The sequence below is a fragment of the Podarcis muralis genome, chromosome 8, assembly GCF_964188315.1.
Source record: "Podarcis muralis chromosome 8, rPodMur119.hap1.1, whole genome shotgun sequence".
Lineage (NCBI taxonomy): Eukaryota > Metazoa > Chordata > Lepidosauria > Squamata > Lacertidae > Podarcis > Podarcis muralis.
In genome coordinates this window covers 80,107,770-80,128,183 of record NC_135662.1, presented here as the reverse complement: position 1 = coordinate 80,128,183, position 20,414 = coordinate 80,107,770, and the positions used below count along the sequence as shown (strand labels likewise).

At 39.9% G+C, this 20,414-nt stretch overlaps 1 protein-coding gene across 1 annotated transcript in view; it reads left to right on the top strand.

Moving 5' to 3' along the window:
- MARCHF6 (membrane associated ring-CH-type finger 6) overlaps positions 1 to 20,414 on the top strand; it is a 44,806-nt gene that overhangs the window by 880 nt on the left and 23,512 nt on the right. Inside the window, exons 2-12 of the mRNA XM_028737971.2 lie at positions 9,170 to 9,266; positions 10,333 to 10,406; positions 11,015 to 11,158; positions 12,590 to 12,662; positions 13,792 to 13,960; positions 15,551 to 15,743; positions 16,165 to 16,226; positions 18,130 to 18,162; positions 18,604 to 18,655; positions 19,338 to 19,396; positions 20,124 to 20,204. Of these exons, the coding sequence (XP_028593804.2) occupies positions 9,170 to 9,266; positions 10,333 to 10,406; positions 11,015 to 11,158; positions 12,590 to 12,662; positions 13,792 to 13,960; positions 15,551 to 15,743; positions 16,165 to 16,226; positions 18,130 to 18,162; positions 18,604 to 18,655; positions 19,338 to 19,396; positions 20,124 to 20,204 (1,037 nt within the window). The remainder of the gene's footprint in view (positions 1 to 9,169; positions 9,267 to 10,332; positions 10,407 to 11,014; positions 11,159 to 12,589; positions 12,663 to 13,791; positions 13,961 to 15,550; positions 15,744 to 16,164; positions 16,227 to 18,129; positions 18,163 to 18,603; positions 18,656 to 19,337; positions 19,397 to 20,123; positions 20,205 to 20,414) is intronic.

Below are 20,414 nucleotides of genomic sequence, written 5' to 3'. Positions count from 1 at the left end.
CACAGCGCAAAAACATAATATTAGAAACAACCAACCAACCAACCAACCAACCACAAAATACATAAAAACAAGAACAAAAAAGACCCAATAAACACCCCATCAGAAACGGAACGCTCTGTGTGTGTGTGTGTGTGTGTGTGTGTGTAAGGTGGTTGTGATTGTTGACATTTGTATGCCCCCCCCAACCCGGTCTGCAGATCTCGGGTCCCTTCACAGCGCAAAAACATTATATTAGAAAAAACCAACCAACCAACCAACCACAAAATACGTACATAAAAACAAGAACAAATCAATACCTCCCTGGCCTGCATCCCCTCCTTGGTAGCGAGGGAAAGGCAATGTCCAGTAGGGTTGGATTGAGCTAGGTGTCAGTCCTCTGGGATAGCTCAGTCCGTAGATCTTGAGACTCTTAAATCTCAGGGGCAAGTAAACTCCTGCATTGCAGGGGTTGGACTAGATGACCCTCATGGTCCCTTCCGACTCTACAATTCCCTGATTCTATGACTGGGGTGATGTGTGTGAGCTGGCTACACTCCCCTCCCCTCCCTCCATAGTAGTGTGGATCTTAGGTAACCTTTCAGAGAGGTGAGGCTACAGTTGTAGGCAGCTGCAGTGAGCTTTGACAGCTGCTTGGTTTTTGTTTTCTTTTTCCGCTGCAAAGTAGGGCATGTTTTTTTACAGCTCACCCTCCAAAAGCTGCTGAGTGGGACATGTTCCAGAATAGTAGGTGCATAGCTGCCAACTTTCCCCTTTTCTTGCGAGGAATCCTATTCGGAATAAGGGAATTTCCCTTAAAAAAAGGGAAAAGTTAACAGCTATGCGTAGGTGTGCTAAGCATTTTCTTGTAGGAAATGGTAACAGGGTCCTGGGGTACCTTAGAAGACTAAATGGCATTAGGTTTTATAAGTAGGAGCCAACTGCATCAAAGTTTGTGCCACAGTAATTCCTTTGCTGCTACAGCTATAGGCTTTTGATAAACTTTTCTTCTTTCACTTTGTAAAGGGAAATAAGAGGGTTAACTCTGTGTTGAAAACATGGCATTATTTCTCATCTTCTGTTTCAAAATATGATTCGGAAAATGTAGTGGATTCACCTGGTGAGATGTTTGTTGCTTACTTTTAATAATGTTTGCACTCCTGGGTAAATTGTGCATCTTTGCATTGTTCAGCTTGTCGTGGTAGAAAAATGATCGTCTCACCATAAAACTTTTCTTTTTTTCCTATTGATTTCTCTTATCCCTTTTCTCCTGCTAAACTAGTTCTGAATTAAAAATGTCATATGCTATACCTGCTTATGTAAACAGCTTAACAGTCACAAGGGTAATTGGAAGAGAAAGCTTTGGATGCTTATTTAGGTAAAAGTTAGACAAGTGGCACACGTCCTCTAAAAAAACAACTTTCTGAACATCTAATCCATACCCATGTCACCACCCAAAAGTGATCAATAAATTAAGAACATTCTATGGTGTCACAGAAACATGTTTTGCTCAGATGAGATTTCCTTTAATTGAAAAAAAAAGAGTACTGAAATTGTATATGTTTTTAAATACAAGTCATTCTATGTAAAATACAGCAACATTTGCTCATAAGCCAATTGAGTAGTTACTGATTCAGAAGATATTAAATTGGATTGCTGGCAAGTGAGCTTTTTGGGGACATGTATCCCCAGAACTTCTTAACTTGCTGTATCATTGCTCTGATAATTTATTCTTGATGTCTGATTTATTTTTGGGCTTAGGAGGGGTTTTGCTTACTTTGAGGTTGATGTTAAGAAGTAACCGGAATGAAGCGTAAATGTACTGGTAGTGTTGGCACCTATGATGTATAGGTTCCTAACCCCATTTGAAAATGTAAGCTGCTACAACAGCCCTCCAGGAGCCGCAGTGCTAAAATTGGACACCCAAAAATCTTGACAGATAGGTCTGCTTTCCTTAAAGTTGTTGTCTGTTTAAAAATATTTTATTGTTTTTAAATTTATGTAACAACAATAATAAAAAAGCATAATCAAAGTCTTCTTTAAAAGCTTGAACAGTGCAGTCTTCTGATGATTCTGCAAGTCTGTGCCAGGAGTTCATCCTAACATTGTAAAGATTGTAACCCAAATGAATCTGAGACATTTTGTCCCAGTTATTGGTCATTAAGACCTAACTTAATTTAATTGCTGAGGTGCTGAGGAGGGTAGAAGAAACTGCAAAGTTACTGTTTAACATTGCAGCATAGTGAAGACAATAATGGACCAAAAGGAGTGTGATGACTTGAAAATTTAGCTGAAGGCCTAATCTGCACTTTCACAGTTTCCCTGGACAAGTAGAAAGTCATGTATGCCGAACCCTTTCTTCAACAAGGTTTGGCCAGATTGTTTTCCTTGCTGTCTCACTAACTGAATGGAGGCCCACAGAATGAGACTCCAATATCACTCACTCTACTATAATATTAAAAACAGAGGCCTAATAAGCTGACTCGTATATAAAACCCAATATGTAGATTTTGGGTCTCTGCAACTTGGTCTGGCAAATCACCACCTTGAAACGGGTTCAGCTGTTAAAAGAACTCAGTGTACACTTTACTGATAGACTGGACCTAGAGAGCTTGTCACTGGCCTTGGAGAATGAAGGCGATAAAATGAATCCTGATTTGCTCCATGTGCAGTGGAATAGTCCCTGTAATTATTGTGCGTCCTTGTGCTTGTAAGACTTCAAATCTTAATAATTTTCCATCTTAAATCTTATTTCTTAGCTCTACAGGAACATTGTGGCCTATAATAATTTTTCAGTTTAAGAGTTGCTGTATAGGCTAGCAGTTATTTTGGACCCATTTCAACCAGCTGTTACCAGGTTTGGAATAAGCCAGGATATTAAACCATTTTTTGTTTTTACATCCTGGCTTGTTTCAGAGCTGGTTACCATACTTCCTCAGTTCAGATGGAATGGGACTGTATGGTTAATTGAGACATTTATTGGTTTAACTGCAACTCAAGCAAAGCAGCTATGTGTGTGAGGGAAAGGCCCGTGTATATCTTGACTTAGTAAACTCAGGCATGATAGTCCATTCTTAGCATATGTTAGCTACAATTGCTTTACTTCATGCCCCTTTCAAAAATGTTTAAATGTATATTCAGTTGTATTTTCTGACTAGGATTACTAGGTTAGAATTGTTCTTGTGTATTTGAGCAATAATAGTTAAATAACTATTTTAACCTGTATGTTAACCCAGAGCCATAAAATTAACATTTCCCCCATTTAATGATTTCTTCATTTAAACTGTATTAAATTTTAATTTTAAAAACATTCAGTTAACCCCTCCCACCACAGTGTTAAAGGATGTATTAGAGCTGGGGTAGTTAATTGTTTTTGCCCACCTTCACATTTGTTTATCTCCCTGGAGGGGTTATATACCACCCACTTTTTCACAAATCCTGTCTCATACATTCACATACTTGGGACATACAACTCTCTTCTTCAGTACAGATCAGTCAAAAAGTGGCTTATCATCCCATGTCTGATGACCATGAGGTTGAGATTCTCATCCTCATTAGGGTGTTATGTTTAAACCTTTCTGTCTACTTCATTTTTTTCCATGTTCCCTACTGCTGCCAAAATTGGTGAGGTGTTAGGGTTCAGAAAAATTTGCCTGGGGAAACTGTATTAGGTCTTCTGGTTTCCCACTCCTGTACTGGAGAGTAACGTGGACCTTTATCAGAGAGCACTGTGAGATTTTCATGCTCCAAGAAACCTGTAATTTGTTACTTCTGGAAAAGAGAGTGGTGACTGTTCTACTCGCTGCTTCTCTTAGATTCACAGTCCAGTATATTCTAACAGATGACAGAGACTGATTTCTCTTGTTTTGGATTCCACGTAGGACATTTGTAAATGTTTTATAGCTACTGTTGATGTTTTCACTACCAAATGGACATATTCTCTCCCCTCTCCCAAACATTGGAAGCCTTTAGGGGAATGTATTTTAATTCTTAGACAATATTTTAATATAGTTTTAGATAATTCAGAAGGTAGGTCTTAGAGAGGGAACATGTTGTGTGTTCATGTGCTCCCTCACATGCCAAGCTTAATTAAACTGCTGTTGCTTTGATGTCCAAACCTGGTTACTGTGGTTTGAATGCCTCCTACAAAGCAGGATTGTGTACCAGGATCTGGCTTGCAAATCAGTCTCAGAATGTATCTGGGGTACTATGTAATTTTGTTTCTTTGGCTGAATTGCAGCTGGGGGATGTAAGCAAGGTGCTTGGAGCGTGGCCGACTACCTGTTTATGCAACCCTTGCTCTTTCTGGCTTACAACACAGCAGCTAAGGGAGGAATGGCCTCTTGGATTTGGGAGATGATTAAGGCCTTGTTTCACAAGGGAATTGTCCAAGCTTCCTTGAAGGAGGTATTTGCAAGATCACACCTACAGAAACACTCCATTAACCTGAAGATAGTGCCAGATATGACCAGTTGCAAATCTTACCTTTTTTGGCAAGATGCTTAAGTGGTTGGTGACTGTACCAGGCATTTTTGTACAGTACTAATTTTCGAGATCCATTTCAGTCTGGGAATTTTCTGTGATTTTGGAATCCCTCAACATTAAAAAGCATGGTGGAAGACATTAAAAAGCATGGTGGAAGAGGCAGGTTTTCTACAGTTGCCTGAAGATAAACAACACTTCTTTATTGTTACTGTTTTATCTTTTTTTGTAAAATGCTTTGAGTTTTTTTTGCACTCAAGCAGTGTATACATTTAATGACATAAATAATAAACTGGTGCCAGCAGAACCTCCAGGAGGAGTGTATCCAAGGTGCTGTTACTGAGGTGGTCCTTAGGCAGGTGATGGAGCACCAAACTTCCTTTGAAGTTGGAGCTATCAGCAAGGCCTCCCCATTAGATTTCAAATTACAGGCAGACTGATATGGGGAACAGCTTCCCTCAGACTGGCCATCACCTACTTGGGAGGCGAATCAAACACTACAAGAATATCTTATCTAGATTCATTTTCATTTTATTAGCTCTCATTAGCAACAGATAGAGAGGAGAAACAAAGTTGGGTGACATCAGCATACGCTCCAAATCTCCCTATGACCTTACACAGTAGTTTCATGGAAGGAAGGAGGTCCAACCATCTACTCCAGATTTATGTAGGGTTGACTCTTTAGCCTTTTCTTCTCCCAAGAATATCCTGCAAGGCAGCAGGTATGGATTTCCCCCAGGGTTTACTCCTGAAGCCTTTCTCACAAATGAGTATAGCTGTAAGGCAGCAGAGGTTTAGGACCAGTTTTCCTTCTCCTAAATGAGCTATTTTCCCTGGTTGATGAGCCCCATCTGCCCCTCGTTTCCCTCTACAGCGTGTGCTTTAACTGCCTTCTTGACTGTTGGACCCGCTATTGGTCTCATGCGCTCAATCTGTAGCCTGTCTTTGTATGCAGGGGAAGTCCCTAACTCACTGAGGGTTTGAGACAGTCAAAGCCATATCCTGGGGGTGTAGCTGCTGTCTCATGCTGACAGCCTCTAGGAGCCACAGGTGAGAGCTGAGTACAAGATGGGCAAACTACCGCAGAAGGAGAATGAAGTGTCCCCCCCCCCGAAGTACAACCCCTCCCCTGCACTCCATGCATCCCACTCTTATCAATACTCCTAAATCCATTTTTCCTTGTAAGGGGACAAAAAGTTGGCATGTGTGGGGTAAGGAAACCTTGTAGGTAATCTGGTCCCAAGTTATTAAGGGCTTTGTATACCTCATAGACCTTGAACTTGTCCTGGTAGCATATCAACAGCCAGTGCATAGGTGTTACGTTTCTAACTTCTGTCGGAAATCATACTGAATCCAGAGTAGGCAATTGATCGGTTTCTCAGTTGTAGGAGCTACTCACAGTGCTTCTGTCTTGCCAGGATTCAAGCTCAGCTTATTTTCCCTCATCCATTTCACCACTGCATCCAGGCAATGGCCTCTCCTGAGTAAGAGTTTATGGAGAAACAGAGCTGAGTGTCATTAGCATACTGATGGCACCTCACGGTGAAACTTCTAACATCCGCTCCCTGCAGCTTCATGTAGATTTTAAATATCACTGGAGATAGTAGCCTCCAGGAGGCCGAAAGGCACTTGCCCCAGGCTACTCTCTGGACTCCCTTGAAGATAGGATTGGATCCACTATAATACATTGCCCCCAATTCCCAATCCCTGAAGCTGTTCCAGGAGGATACCATGGTCAGTGGTATCAAAAGCCAATGAGGGATCAAGAAACAGGAGTAAAGTTGCGCTCCCCTGTCCTGCCCTCTGCAAAGGTCACCCATCAGAGTGACCAAGGCTGACTCAATTCCGTGGCCAGACCTGTACCCAGATTGAAATGGATCTAAATAATCTGGGTCCTCCAAGAATGCTTCCACCACATCCCTCTCCACCATATTCCCCTAAAAGGGGACATTAGCAACTGGTTGATAGTTCCAATCCAAAGGTCCAGAGGCAGTTTCTTTAGGAGTGGTCACATCAGTGCCTTTTTCAGTGCAGCTTAATAAGCCAGGAGGAACAGGATTTGATGGGGCACGTGGTTAGATGCATGGCTGCTGCCACCATTTCCACATCAGCTGATTGCCTAAGGTGAAACTGATCCCACAAAACATTCTCAATACTGACACTGGGTACTTCATTTGGAGCTGCAACAGGTGCAGAGTGAAGATCACTCCAAAGACAAGTGACTTTATCCTCAAAGTGTGTTGTCAGTTGGTCTTTGAGTACTCCAGAGGGCAATGTTGGACCAATGGCCATCTGAGAGAGACCCATAGTTGTCATGGAGGCCGTGTTGTCTCAAGTTGGCCCGACAACAGCCTCTGCGTGACTATTAAAGTCACCCAGGATTATCGTTCTATGGTCCTCCAACAATACCCCAGAGACTACCTTGGCAAGCTGGATCAGGGATACCATTGGGCAACAGGGTGGTTAGTAGCCCAGCAGCACCCCTGATCTGTCTCTCTGGCCCAATACCAGGTCCAGACCCTAGATGGGTGGGGTATAAATATAATAATAAATGATGATGATGTCAAGAGGCTTCCTGATCAAGGATATGGTATTCTTATAGACAATAGCAAAACTCCAACCCTAGTCTAGCCTGGTACAGTACTGAAAATCCAAGTGGTCACAGCTGAGTAAGGTCAGGCCCACTTTGCGTTTCTGTACTGGGATTGAGGCAAGGCCAGGGAGTCATGCAGTAAGCAAGAAGAAGCAGAAGTGAAACCAGAAACTATAACACTGGAAAGAAAAGAGTGCAAGTGTTTTCATGCTTTGCCATACAACAAAGCAGACATGGCTGTTGCAAATGAGTAGCTGCCTTTTTTTTTTTTTTTTTAAGTATGAGTCTTATACAATGCGTACTGGCCTGGATTGTACCTCTATTAAATTCTGAATTAATGAACAGGTTAAACTGGTTAGACTAACCTTTTCACTTGTGTCACTGTTTAGGAAAATACATGAAATGCCTACAGGCAACTAGATTTAATCCAGCCTTTCTGTCTTTCCCTTTTTCTTTTCTTGGTAATGTAAATTCCCTTGGTTTACATTACATAGCTTTTCCAGGGTGGATTATAGACCCTTTGGCTTTCTCCCCACATATATGTTCAGAACGTGAATAGGAAAGATACATGGGTAAAGTGCCCTTTCAGAGTTATAGTATGTGTGAGAGTGTTGTGTGGAACTGAGAGTGTACTGGCTTTCCTGGAGAGCTGCCACATGGTGTGATGCCAGCAAATAGGTCAACCTTTCTGTTAGTGCATGTATTTGGTAGTTCACAATATTATCAAGTTCTGAACCGTTGCTTCTATTTTTTCAATTTCTTGCCAGGTAAGCCAGGGATAGTGATGTCTATCCCCTGCCACTCTCATGTAGATCTTTCCCATGCACATTATTTCATTTTTGTCACAGCTGTTAAGCTATCATAGAGCTGTCATATAAAGGACACGTTTTCCTACGGTTCTGCTGTGTTACACAAAGTGCTGTTCGGCATCCAATGCATGGTCAAGAATTGAAAACACTTAAATAATTATAGGTTTTCTTGTCACCTATGAGGATGAGCTAAGGAGATTTCATTTATGTTTTTTGGTTAGCTACAAATTGTGACACCTGAACCTGGACAAAGTTTGGTTAATCTTAATTATGGTTTTCTGAAACAAGCCAACTTCAAAGCATTGTTTGTGAAGCTGGCTTGTTTCAACAAATAGTAGCTAAGATTGCATTTAAGGTTTGAATATAATGCTAAACCGCAGCTATTGTGAAACTGAAATTTACGACCTTTGACATTTTGTGGGGAGCGTGTAAACCCAAGGCTCACTTTGGCTTGTCTACCCTAATGCTAAACCATGGCTTAAGTTGGCATTGTATATGAATGCAGCCTTGAAAATGGATATTGGGGCTGTATTCCATTGATGCCTGTTACAAATTAAACACTGTTATTAGGGAAACTTGGATCTATACCAGTCTTTGCCAACATTGAGGAGACTGCTGTATTTGGGAGTATTTTAATATTCTTCCTGTGTTAGTGTTAGATTAATCAGGGCCATGGCTGAATAGTAGAACACTTTCTTTACATGCGAAAGATTCTAGGTTCAGTCCCTGGCATTTTCAGGTAGGGCTGGGAATGAGCCCTGCTGGAAATGCTAGTGAGCAGCTGCTAGTCAGCATAGAATGCTAAACAAGGTGGACCAGTGGTCTGACTCAGTAGAAGGCAGCTTCCTATGTTCTTGACTGAAGCCCCATGCAATGTGAATTGCTGCCGTGTTTTTCAGATTATAGGAGAATGCCCAATGAAGCTTCTAGGCTTCAACATTGGACTGGTCAATATAAGAGCCAGGAGTAGAACTTGCTATTGCTACTTCCTTTGTGGCTTGTTAGAACATCCTGCATTTAAAGAGTACACTTGCAAAAATGCTTGTTTAAGAACATCTGCCAAAAAGTATTTTTAATGCTCTTGCTTTAAATATAGTATTTCACCTATTTTTGTTATCTTAAAATAATAGCAGTGCACCAATGTTAGATTCAAAGGATAAAAGCTGACACTTAATGATCTTCCTTTGGCACTTTTTTTTTTACTATTTAGGAAAAGTTGATACACCAGGAAACTTAAAGAAGTATCTCATTATAATGGAAAGCATTTCTATTAGTTTTATTCTGTATTAATTCTGTTTGTGTTTAACAGACATATGCAGGGTATGTCGATCTGAAGGAACTCCTGAGAAACCTCTCTATCATCCATGTGTATGCACTGGCAGTATTAAATTCATTCATCAAGAATGGTAAGTTTTTTCCTCCAAAATATGTCAATGCCTATTTATATATGCTTACGGCATGAAATCGCTATGAACATTTTGGGAATCTGGCAGATAAATAATGCTCTGTGGTTCCCAATTGGTGGACAAGAACCCATAAGCATAGGTTTACATGTTAAGGAATTATCGAGGTGTGGAGAAGAAAAACTGCATATATTATTTTTAATCCCTGTGTAATTAATGGGATAATACAAGAAGTATCTGAAACCCCCTTTATAGAATTTCTGGATATTAAGGGTATATTGTTTTTTATTAGAAGGGTTAGATCTATGTATTAATAGTGTTTGGTGTTTTAAATGCTTGCTCCTTTTTGTCATTGACCCTCTGGTGTAGATTTAGGGGGGCTTTCAAGGTGCTACATGGATGAGAAGAGGAAGGTGAAGGGCCAACTGCAATAGTAGAAGACATGTAATGGGGTGTGAGCTTCTGCCCTGTAAATTTACTTTGTATGCAATCCAAGGAGATATGTCAGTTTCTCCCTTGATGGCATAGTCCCTTAAATAATATAAGAAGCCTCTATAGAGGGTCCCTTCACATTTGAGAACAGAGAAAGGTGGAGCAGAAGCCTGCTTCTAGAAAGGGGTTGCTGAAGAAAGCCTTGCACGTGTAGCGCATGGTCCTTTGCCCTTTGCATTAGTCTTTTTTGATTTGAAAACTTACATGCTACCTTTCTGCTCTAGTTGGCATTTAGGAATGCCTTTCATAACTGTAGCCGAGTAGCTGTATTTGCGGTTTCTGGAGAGCAGTGCTCTTGAACTGTATGCCTATGCTCTTCAAACATGTTCACTATCAACAAAACAAGAGTATTTAAAGAAAGGCATTATCTCTGTTTTTCTGTCTCTCTGAATTTGAATTATTAATGTTTTTCTTTATATTTTACTGATTATTTTGCTGCATTTTCTTAATTTCTGACACTCAAAAAATAACTTGTAGATTTTAAACTGTAGATATACTGTTAATTTCTGACACTCAAAAATAACTTGTAGATTTTAAACTGTAGATATACTGTACTCATGTTTCTTTTTAATTGCAGCTTAGTTCAGTGGCTCAAACACAGCAGAAAAGAATACTGTGAATTATGTAAACATAGATTTGCTTTCACACCAAGTAAGTATATGGTTAGAGTTTGTAATGTGTTTAAACAAAGACTTTTCTTTATGGTGGTTTTAGGCTACAGAGAGTCTTCATGTGAATTTGCATGTTCACCAGCAGTGTGCTTGTCTCCAGTAAACTAAATATTGTAGGCACTGCACTGTCTCTAAGCTGTGTATCTGAGATATGGCCAAGTCATTGTAACCCCTTCTGAAACAATGGTTTGACTGGCTTGGTTGAAATCTGACAACAGCCCTAGAAAATCCTTCATGTAAATAGCATCCCATATGATACCACATTGTTTTCATTTTAAAATAACACCCATACTGCTAGTGAGCATTTTGGAGTTTATGGATGTGCCACCTGACACAGCAACACTTTCATAAGCAAGGCACATTGCAGACTGGCTTTATCTAAATTGGTCTCTGTCATTATTTTGCTTTAAGAAATTTTTATCTTTCACTTGAAAAGGTTGGCTTTAAAACTATAATAATAGATGACCATGTAGTATTTTCAGTTCAGTGTCTTGGGAAATTTTGCAGGAATACTATGATGTTTCTCATAAAAACAATTCAGAGTGGTAGAAGTAAAATTGCAATCCTTTCTGTTCTTTCTTTTCTTAGTTTATTCCCCAGATATGCCTTCTCGGCTTCCAATCCAAGACATATGTGCTGGACTGGTTACAAGTATTGGCACAGCAATACGATACTGGTTTCACTATACACTTGTGGCCTTTGCATGGTTAGGAGTTGTACCTCTTACAGCATGTAAGTATCTCATTTTGTGGACGTATAATATGCATATGGCATAGCAGTACAAGAGGGAGGGGAAACGTTTTATTGTCAGGGGGCTCTCAGAACCATGGTTAACAGTAAGCTAGTTAAGGGGGAAAGTATTAGAAGCTCCAACCTTCATCATATCCGGTTCTTAATCACTGAATTTCAGAAAAAGCAGCTATGAATGCTGTGTGCATAATTCTTCAAAGGTGATTGGAAAACACAAAAATCACTAGTGCTTGCGCAGAGAACAATGCTACACCTGGACCTTTTAAGCTGCCTTCTGAGGCACTTTGTGTAGGAGTAAGTTTGCTTTTCTTCTAGTTTAGCCAGGTTGGTATTATAGATGCTGACAGAATGGCAAGAGCTGGATTTCCTCTTGCCTGTGTTAAAATTCTTGTAGACTGCAGTCTTAGATTTTAATTGGCGAAAAGATGGTGAAGGTTATTCTCTGGCTTGCATGTGCCTTTTAATCTTCACAGCTTTAACAGTTTCTTCTACTGTGGTCTGTTTGCCTGCATCTCTTAGAATCATAGAGTTGGAAGGGACCCCAATGGTCATCTAGTCCAACCCCTTGTGATGCAGGAATCTCAACTAAGCCATACATGACAGATGGCCACCCAACCTTTGCTTAAAAACCTCCCAAGGGAATCCATTCCACTGTCGAACAGCTTTTACTCTCAGAAAGTTTTCCCTGATGTTTAGTCAGAATTGCCTTTCTTGTAACTTGAATCCATTAGTTCAAGTCCTACCCTCCAGAGTAGGAAAAACAAGCTTGCTCCATTTTCCATGTGACAGTCCTTTAGATATGTTTAGATGGGTATCATATCTGTTCTCAGACATACCCAACTCCCTCAACTGTTCCTCATAAGCCTTGGTTTCCAGATCCTTTATCTGACCACGTTCCAGCTTGTCAATATCCTTCTTAAAATGTGTTGCCCAGAACTGGACACAGTACTCCAGGTGTGGTATTTGCATATGTTCCCAGGTTATACAAGAAACATCTGTAACAACTTTGTTATAGTTAAGAATAGTTTGGGTAATTGGATCGAATATGATTCTGTTCCTTTGAAATCACACATAGATGCAAATGCTCACAGATTCTAAAATATTCACTGCTTAAGAACCTGATACAAGGAAGTTTGGAGCTTCTGATGCCTTTCCCCTAAAAATTATCTTAACGTGCTATTTGAAATCAAGGTCTGAAGCAAATGGAACTTTTTCCAGACTTAAGGGATGAGGGATTGGTCTGCAAGAACACACTCCTCTCCACCCCAAACCTGGTTTGAATTCCCTCATCTTACTAGGCTTGTTATTGAAGCATGATTAGCCTATTAAAATGGTAGGATGCTCCTAACTCCCCCAAAGAACCCAGGTTTAATTGGTGGAAATTGCATTTATTGTCAATTTTTACTCCTTTAGGCCGTATCTACAAGTGCTTGTTTACTGGCTCTGTGAGCTCACTACTGACACTGCCATTAGATATGCTGTCAACGTAAGTATCAGCTAATACTATAGATATTTCTACACATTGTGTTCTAAACAGCTTGCTGTTTTTCTCTTACAGTGAAAGAGATAGGAGATAGGATAGAAAATTAAAGAATGTAGCATTATTATTATTTATTCCTCTTTATGGTCCGGTCTGCGTGTTTTAATATACTGTAAGTGAACAGAATTTAATAACTAACCTGGGAATAGTGCTTCTGGGTAATTCAGTAATAGAGAAAGTGATCACTGTACAAAATAAATATTTTCCAGTTCTAATATGAATAAAATATGTTTTTGTATATAGCCTCTGCTTTAATCTATCTGTGTGAAAAGATACCACTTTTGTTTTGTAAAAATGTAAGTGTTCACATGTAGGATCCCAGCCTAACTTGTCTTAAGATGAGACTGTCTGCTTCTCTGCCTGGCCAGTACAGCAGTTATTCAGCTTATACTTGTAAAGCACACTACATTATTATGTACATTTTAGAAGTATTGTTTATTTTAATTGTTTAAGAGCCTGTAGCAGAAAGGCAACCTTTTAATTAAAAATAAATAGTATATTGGAATGGAATAGAAAATTCATGCAGAAATTTATAATTTAGAAATAAAATGAGATGTATTTATCAGTGTATTATATAATTGAGCTTAATGCAAAAATATACAGGGAAGCGATCTATGGCCTGTAATGATCCCCAGTGTTAATTCCTACAACATCTCACCAGCTCAAAACCTCCAGGAGGTAATAAATAATAAAGTAAAAGAAAGTAAATGTCTTACACTGCCTTATTTTAAATGCTTCATCAACAAAATAAAGGATCAGATTAGTATCGTCAGGTGAATGAAGATGCTGGAGAAACTTCTAAGTAATAATTTTGTGCAGATAGCAAGCAACTTGAGATCAACATGACAGATTGAATAGATTTAAATTGAAATAACTAAAGGCTTCCACAGCGAGATCTTCTACTGGAGATCTTGACTTGTTCTTTTGTTCAAAATCAGGTAAATTTGGTACCGTTAAGGAGGTCTTACCTAAACGTGGGTGACTGATTGCAGAGTGAATCGACAATGATTTTGCATTTGGAACGTAACAGTTGTGATAATGGGTGTAAAGAATGTGTTGGTTGTCTCTTCAACAGAGAGAATTTACTGGCAGACTGTTTGCAAGGTTGTTTTGTGGTGACGTGCACACTCTGTGCATTTATCAGCCTTGTATGGTTACGTGAACAAATTGTCCACGGAGGAGCACCACAGTGGCTGGAACAAAATCAGCAGCAAGCCATCAATGGTGTTGGGCAACAGAATGAGGTAATATGTCCTTCAGTTTTTTGGTTGCAACTTTCAGCTTGAATTCCTCTCTATTGCACATTAGCTTGTTCTCTCCTCTCCCCCCCCCCCCCCAATATGGAATTGTCTAACACTAGGTAGATAAATACACATATCCTGTTGCATAATGCATTCTTCTGGCAGAAGCTTCATTGACTTGTGGATTGCACTTAGTACAAGCAACTTTCCTACTGCAGTGGTACCTCAGGTTACGAACTTATTTTGTTCCAGAGGTCCATTCTTCACCCGAAACCATTCTTAACCTGAGGTGCGCTTTCGGTAATGGTGCCACCGCTGCATGATTTCCGTTCTTATCCTGGGGCAAAGTTCGCAACCTGAGGCAACTACTTCCGGGTTAGCGGAGTTTGTAACCCGAAGTGTTTGTAACCCGAGGTACCACTGTATAGTGTTTTGTTCTGTACCTTTATCAAATATCTTAAGAGTCTTTGAATGGCTGCATTCAGATAGATCATTAAGCTGTGCAACACTGTTTGTGAAACTGACATAGCAGCTGTAATACCAGAAATATTTAGCGGGATACTTGCAACAGGAGATCATGTGCCTTATTTCTACAAGAAAGATCCTAGCGTAGGAGGCTGATATTACAGAGGTGTCTGTAGAAAGTTGTGTAGTGTAGTCTCCATGGTTTTACTTCTAAATGTGCATATGTTACAGGTTCTATTTCCTGTCCTGTTTTCACAGTAATGATATGAGAGCAAAGAGGGAACACGTTAAACTCCTTGTTATAGCCTCAAAATCTGAGATCAACATCTAAAGTAGCATCTGGAAGCTAATCTAAAACATGGTTCTTCTCAATTATCACAGTGAAATAGGGTCCCTCCCCCTTCAGCCTGCATCATCTTTCTTTAAACACCCAGAATAATTTTCCTATTTGAGACTGTACCTGCCCAGTCTTGATCAGATTGAAGAAACTGGCATCCTCTGAATTTTTGAGAATAGATTTATTCCAGTGGCTCCTCTTCACCTCTCAGTTTAAGATACTGTTCCCCAGGGAAGTCACTCAGGTACATCCTGAGAAATGGACTTTATTTGCTGTAGCTAATGTCTCATACTGGTATGGATTTGTGTATATCAGGGAGACCAAGCTGCAGGTGTTTCTGACAAGCAGAAGATACCACAATGTGTTGATATTTTAATAAGCATCTTGCTCTGGGGCAAGGCAGTCTTTACAGTCTTTACTAGATTCCTTGTAGCCATCTTTCTAGATAGGATAAAGTTGGACGAGAAGGAAATCATAATTTTTAATGGACATTAGTTTTCACTCCATGGCAGTAGAGGCCTGCCACACACTCAACCATCTTTGTTTTATCTAACAAATTTCATGCACACGAAACTGACGCTTACATGCTTTATTAAAACATTTCTTTAAATTCTGAAGAGTTGTATCATTCTGGCTTTCTATTATTATTATTTTGCAAATCTATGATAAAAACAATTCAAATGAATTTTCTTAACACTCAAACGTGTTGCCTGACATTTCTAATGATGCAGGAACTCATCATAGTATAGCAGAACTCTTTAAATTGTGTGGGCTTTTTTCTTCTGTGCCAGGTTCAGGGTGTTGGAAATGGTGGAGCTGAAAATGCTGCGCTTGACCAGCCTGCAGACCAGCCAGCTGAGAATGCAGTTGTAGGTGAAAATCCAGAAGTCCAGGAAGAACAACCAGATGAAGAAGAGGAAGACAATGAAGATGAAGAAGATGTTGTAGTAGAAGATGCTGCAGATGCCAACAATGGAGGGCAAGGTATATGACTTACTTTTTAACGACCATATTTGTACCCTGTTCCAGGATAATAGGGTTGTGTTTTGGCTATTTGATTTCATGACTTGCGTCCTGGAAATTTTCATAAGAATTTGTAAAACCTGCCACGCATCAGTAAAAGACAAACTTGGCCTTAATGTTTTTTTATGTGAACCTTAAAAAACCAATCCATTGTAATTTGGTGAACAATGCATCAGGTTTTCAGGGCGGTTGGTTACACTTAACCTCCTACAAGCAACAAACTTGGCAACCATTTTATCTGAACATGCAGAACATACTTTATTTTATTGTTAGAACACTTGTGTACCTTAAATTGGCCGTAAGAGGCCTGTCCAGTTATTCAGTGTTACTCTCCTGGTTGAGTTTTACTTTTAGCTATTTTAAAATTTAATTATCTATTTAGATGATATGAACTGGAATGCTTTGGAATGGGATCGAGCAGCAGAAGAGCTTACATGGGAGAGAGTGAGTAAGGACTATATATTTTGGAAATGCTGTTTGCTTTGAGTCATTCAGTCACGGTATGGCTTTAATAATGCCCATAATCTTGGAACCAGTTCGGGATGCTTTTCCGTACTTTGACCTTGGACAGATATATCTGAACCAGCATCCTCCACCGTGGCCTTTCCTCATAGCAGGAAACCATGGTTGTCGAATGATAGGATGATGGCTCCTTTTTAACAAGGAAAGCTTTCTCTGGGGTGGATGTGATTGAAATGGGTGAAAAGGGGGTGTTTGAGAGGAGAAATATATAGTGTGAAAAAGCTGCTTGTGAAGACAAATTGGGAAGTGGTGAACAATGACAAAATTGAGTGTCCCCTTCCCCCATGCTGCTTCTCTGATCCCAGTTACCTCTTGAAGTTACAAAAGAAGAAGAAAAAAAGGTTTCAGAGGTGGCATGGCATGCTTTGTCAGAGTAAAATTCATTTTTCTTGCGTAACTAGGCAACTGTGTTCCTTGTTCTTGTGTATCACTGCTTAATACAGTTTCTTAAGGCACATGGCAGTCCTTGGAGAATATAGAAAAATTATTGTCAAGGTTATTGTGAGAGAGATTTCTAAGCCAGCAATCATGAATTATTTCTGTTGGACATCTAGAAACTCATGTGAGCTTTCACACACACACACACACACACACACACACACACACACACACACTCATTTGTGTGAGCTGTTAACCTAGCACTTAACATTTTATTCTGTTGCACTGCAAAGAACATAAAAGTAACACATTTCCTATATGTGCTAAATTCTTTGAACTTGGTCAACAGTTTTAAGCTAGTTATATACAGTGGTACCTCAGGTTACATATGCTTCAGGTTACATATGCTTCAGGTTACAGACTCCGCTAACCCAGAAATAGTGCCTCGGGTTAAAAACTTTGCTTCAGGATGAGAACAGAAATCGTGCTCCGGCAGCGTGGCAGCAGCAGGAGGCACCATTATCTAAAGTGGTGCTTCAGGTTAAGAACAGTTTCAGGTTAAGTACGGACCTCTGGAACGAATTAAGTACTTAACCCGAGGTACCACTGTAATTAAGGGATGTGGGTGGCGCTGTGGGTTAAACCACAGAGCCTAGGACTTGCTGATCAGAAGGTCGGTGGTTCGAATCCCTGTGACAGGGTGAGCTCCTGTTGCTCGGTCCCTGCTCCTGCCACCCTAGCAGTTCGAAAGCACGTCAAAGTGCAAGTAGTTAAATAGGTACCGCTCCGGCGGGAAGGTAAACGGTGTTTCCGTGCGCTGCTCTGGTTCGCCAGAAGCAGCTTAGTCATGCTGGCCACATGACCCAGAAGTTGTACACCAGCTCCCTCGGCCCATAGAGCGAGATGAGCGCCGCAACCCCAGAGTTGGTCACGACTGGACCTAATGGTCAGGGGTACCTTTACCTTTACCACCGTATTTAGGGAATCCCCTAAGCACCAGCTGTTTGGCAGGTGTGTGCAGGTTCATGTAACATCTGACTGGCGGATCTTAAAGCTTATTCTTGTATGAGTTTGACTCATTCTTCTTATCTGTTGTTTGCCACCGTATTGCCTGGCAACAGATCCAGCCTGAGTGAGATTGTCAAGTTGGAAAAGCTGCTGCCTAATTGTCCCAGTTGGATGAACTGGCTAGATAGCCATGTAGTGAGGAATGGAATAAGGGCAGGGCTAAACAGACCATGCCAGCCTGCTCTTCACTAAATCCTCTTTCCAAAAATGTGAAAAAGTGGAAGAGAGCCTAGGGGACTTTGTGGTTCCCCGCAACCTCTCTCACGTATTGTAAAAAATGATGGGGGATAACAGGTCCTTGACGCTTCAGAGACTGCTGAATCTTACGTGAATGTAGATGATTCTGGTTACTGACAGCAAAATCATCTCTTACTTCTAGATGCTTGGACTTGATGGATCCCTAGTTTTTTTAGTAAGTGAAGCTTTATTGCACTAAAACTCTGTAGTTGGATTGTGTCTCTCATCGTCTGTTTGTCTTCTTGATCTATAATCTTCAGTATATTTTCTTACTATATCAGATACTTTCAGTTCATTTTATTACTGAATCAGAAGAAGTAATAGCACCTTTATTCCTGTGTGATTATGCTAGGCATTTTTGGAAAAAATGTGCTTTATATTGTGTCTCTCTGAAAATTTGAACCTGTAATATCCTTTGTCCTGTTAGGAGGAAAACTGATACAAATGGGCCAAAAATTATTACTAATTTTTATTTGAGAAAAGCTTTAACGTTTCATTACCTACAAATTAGTGGCAAAATGGGGTGATTGATGAGAACACAAGATAAGAAATTTAAGTTACTTCTCAAATACTTTGATATTGCCATTTCTGAAGTGTTCCCCTCTTTCTCTCTTAGGAACATGTATTCTGGGTGGTGTCATTAAACACACTGTTCATACTTGTCTTTGGTAAGTGACTGCATTTACAGTTCTTTCAGGATAATTGCTGTGCATATGGGCCCAAATTTGAGTAGAGCTGGATTAGTTGTAAGCAACAGTTCTGTAATATTCTCAAGAGATAAAATTCTGATTTTCTTTGCATGTGTTTCCCAATGTGCAATGTTTCCAGTAATCAAACTAATAGTTTGGTTGCCTGTGAAAAGCATTAAAAAAGCACTTGAAATATTTCAAATTTCTTTGGTTTTAACATGTGTAAGTCTGTGTAAATGACAGTACACAATGGTATCAATTTGACATCACAGCCCTAACATCTTAGAATTGTTTTTCATTTTATTTACCAGAGGTTTATTTCTGTTCCCTCCCCTATCCCTTAGCTGCACAACTGAAGCACAGAGTGCTTTTGTAGTGTTTTATACATGGATTAGATAACAGTAGAAGATGATTTCAGTAATGGCCTGCTGATTATGTCAGTCTGCCATCATTTTGTGACTGGTGGGGACCTCAGCCGTCTTATGGGCCCTAGGGGTAGAATGATGGAAAACGGTTTTGTGTAGCTTTTGTGTAGCTGGCTGAACGGATCAAACATAAAGATTTCTATCCTTTTGCTAGCTCATTAAAAATTATTTTAAGCCGCACATTAGAGAATTGTTGAAAAGAGTAAACTTCATTAGTTTTTTTTCCCTTCTCCTAGCGTTTTGTCCCTATCATATTGGTCACTTCTCTATTGTTGGGCTAGGCTTTGAAGAATATGTAAGTATATCATTTATTTATTTATTTATTTATTTATTTAAGCATTTATTTAAAACTCAACATGTGGGAGACAAACTACACAGTTTGTCCCACAACATGACTTTTGCAGAAAGGGATAGAAATCACCCCTTGTTGAAAGGAGCAGTTTATTTCCCTCCCAATGAGACTTATACGGAAGGCAACCACAGCAAGGTGCTTCCACCTTTTGCAGTAGTCCAACCCAAAGCCTCTCTTACTCAAGTTCTCTGCATATACTATAGGACTTGGGAAAGAGGAAGAATTGGTGGCAACCACAAAGTATGGCTTAGCCAGTAAACCAGGCCAAAATTTGCGGAACCGTATATGGAATATTAAATCCTTCTTCATGTGTGAACCTGTATTTTAAACCAAGCTTTATTTCTGAGACTTCTGATTCTATCTCGTTCACAGTAATATTTCCTGCTCCCCATTAACAGTGATCTTGTTATGTTGGTAATATGTGACTCCTTCATAGATAACAGTTAAAATTTTTGATTGATCCATGGTAGCCGGCTGGGGATGATGAGGTTGGAAGTATAAAATAATGATAACTTGAAAATATCAACACATTTTGGTAGTCACAAGTGGTATTGAAATACTTTATTCTACCCTATCAGTGTACTTGGTGCTTTACAAACCTCTGAAAGCAAAAATGACAGATTTTTACTCCAAGGAGTTCACAGTCTAAACATGTGTTTGTTTTCTTTAGGTTCAAGCATCTCACTTTGAAGGCCTAATCACGACAATAGTTGGCTATGTACTGCTGGCAGTATCACTAATAGTTTGTCATGTATCCTTTCATAAGTACTGACTGCACATGTTTTCAGTGTTTGATCTATGGATGGTCATTGTTAAGTACACAGGATGGAATTCAGAGTTGCACTATGATGAACATTTTGTCTCCACAAGCATTTCAGCTTGCTAGATGGTGCAATCCCTCGTGTGCTACTCTTTGGGTTCCCCCAACCCCCAGAGACAGTCTCAGGTGCGTGGGGAGGAG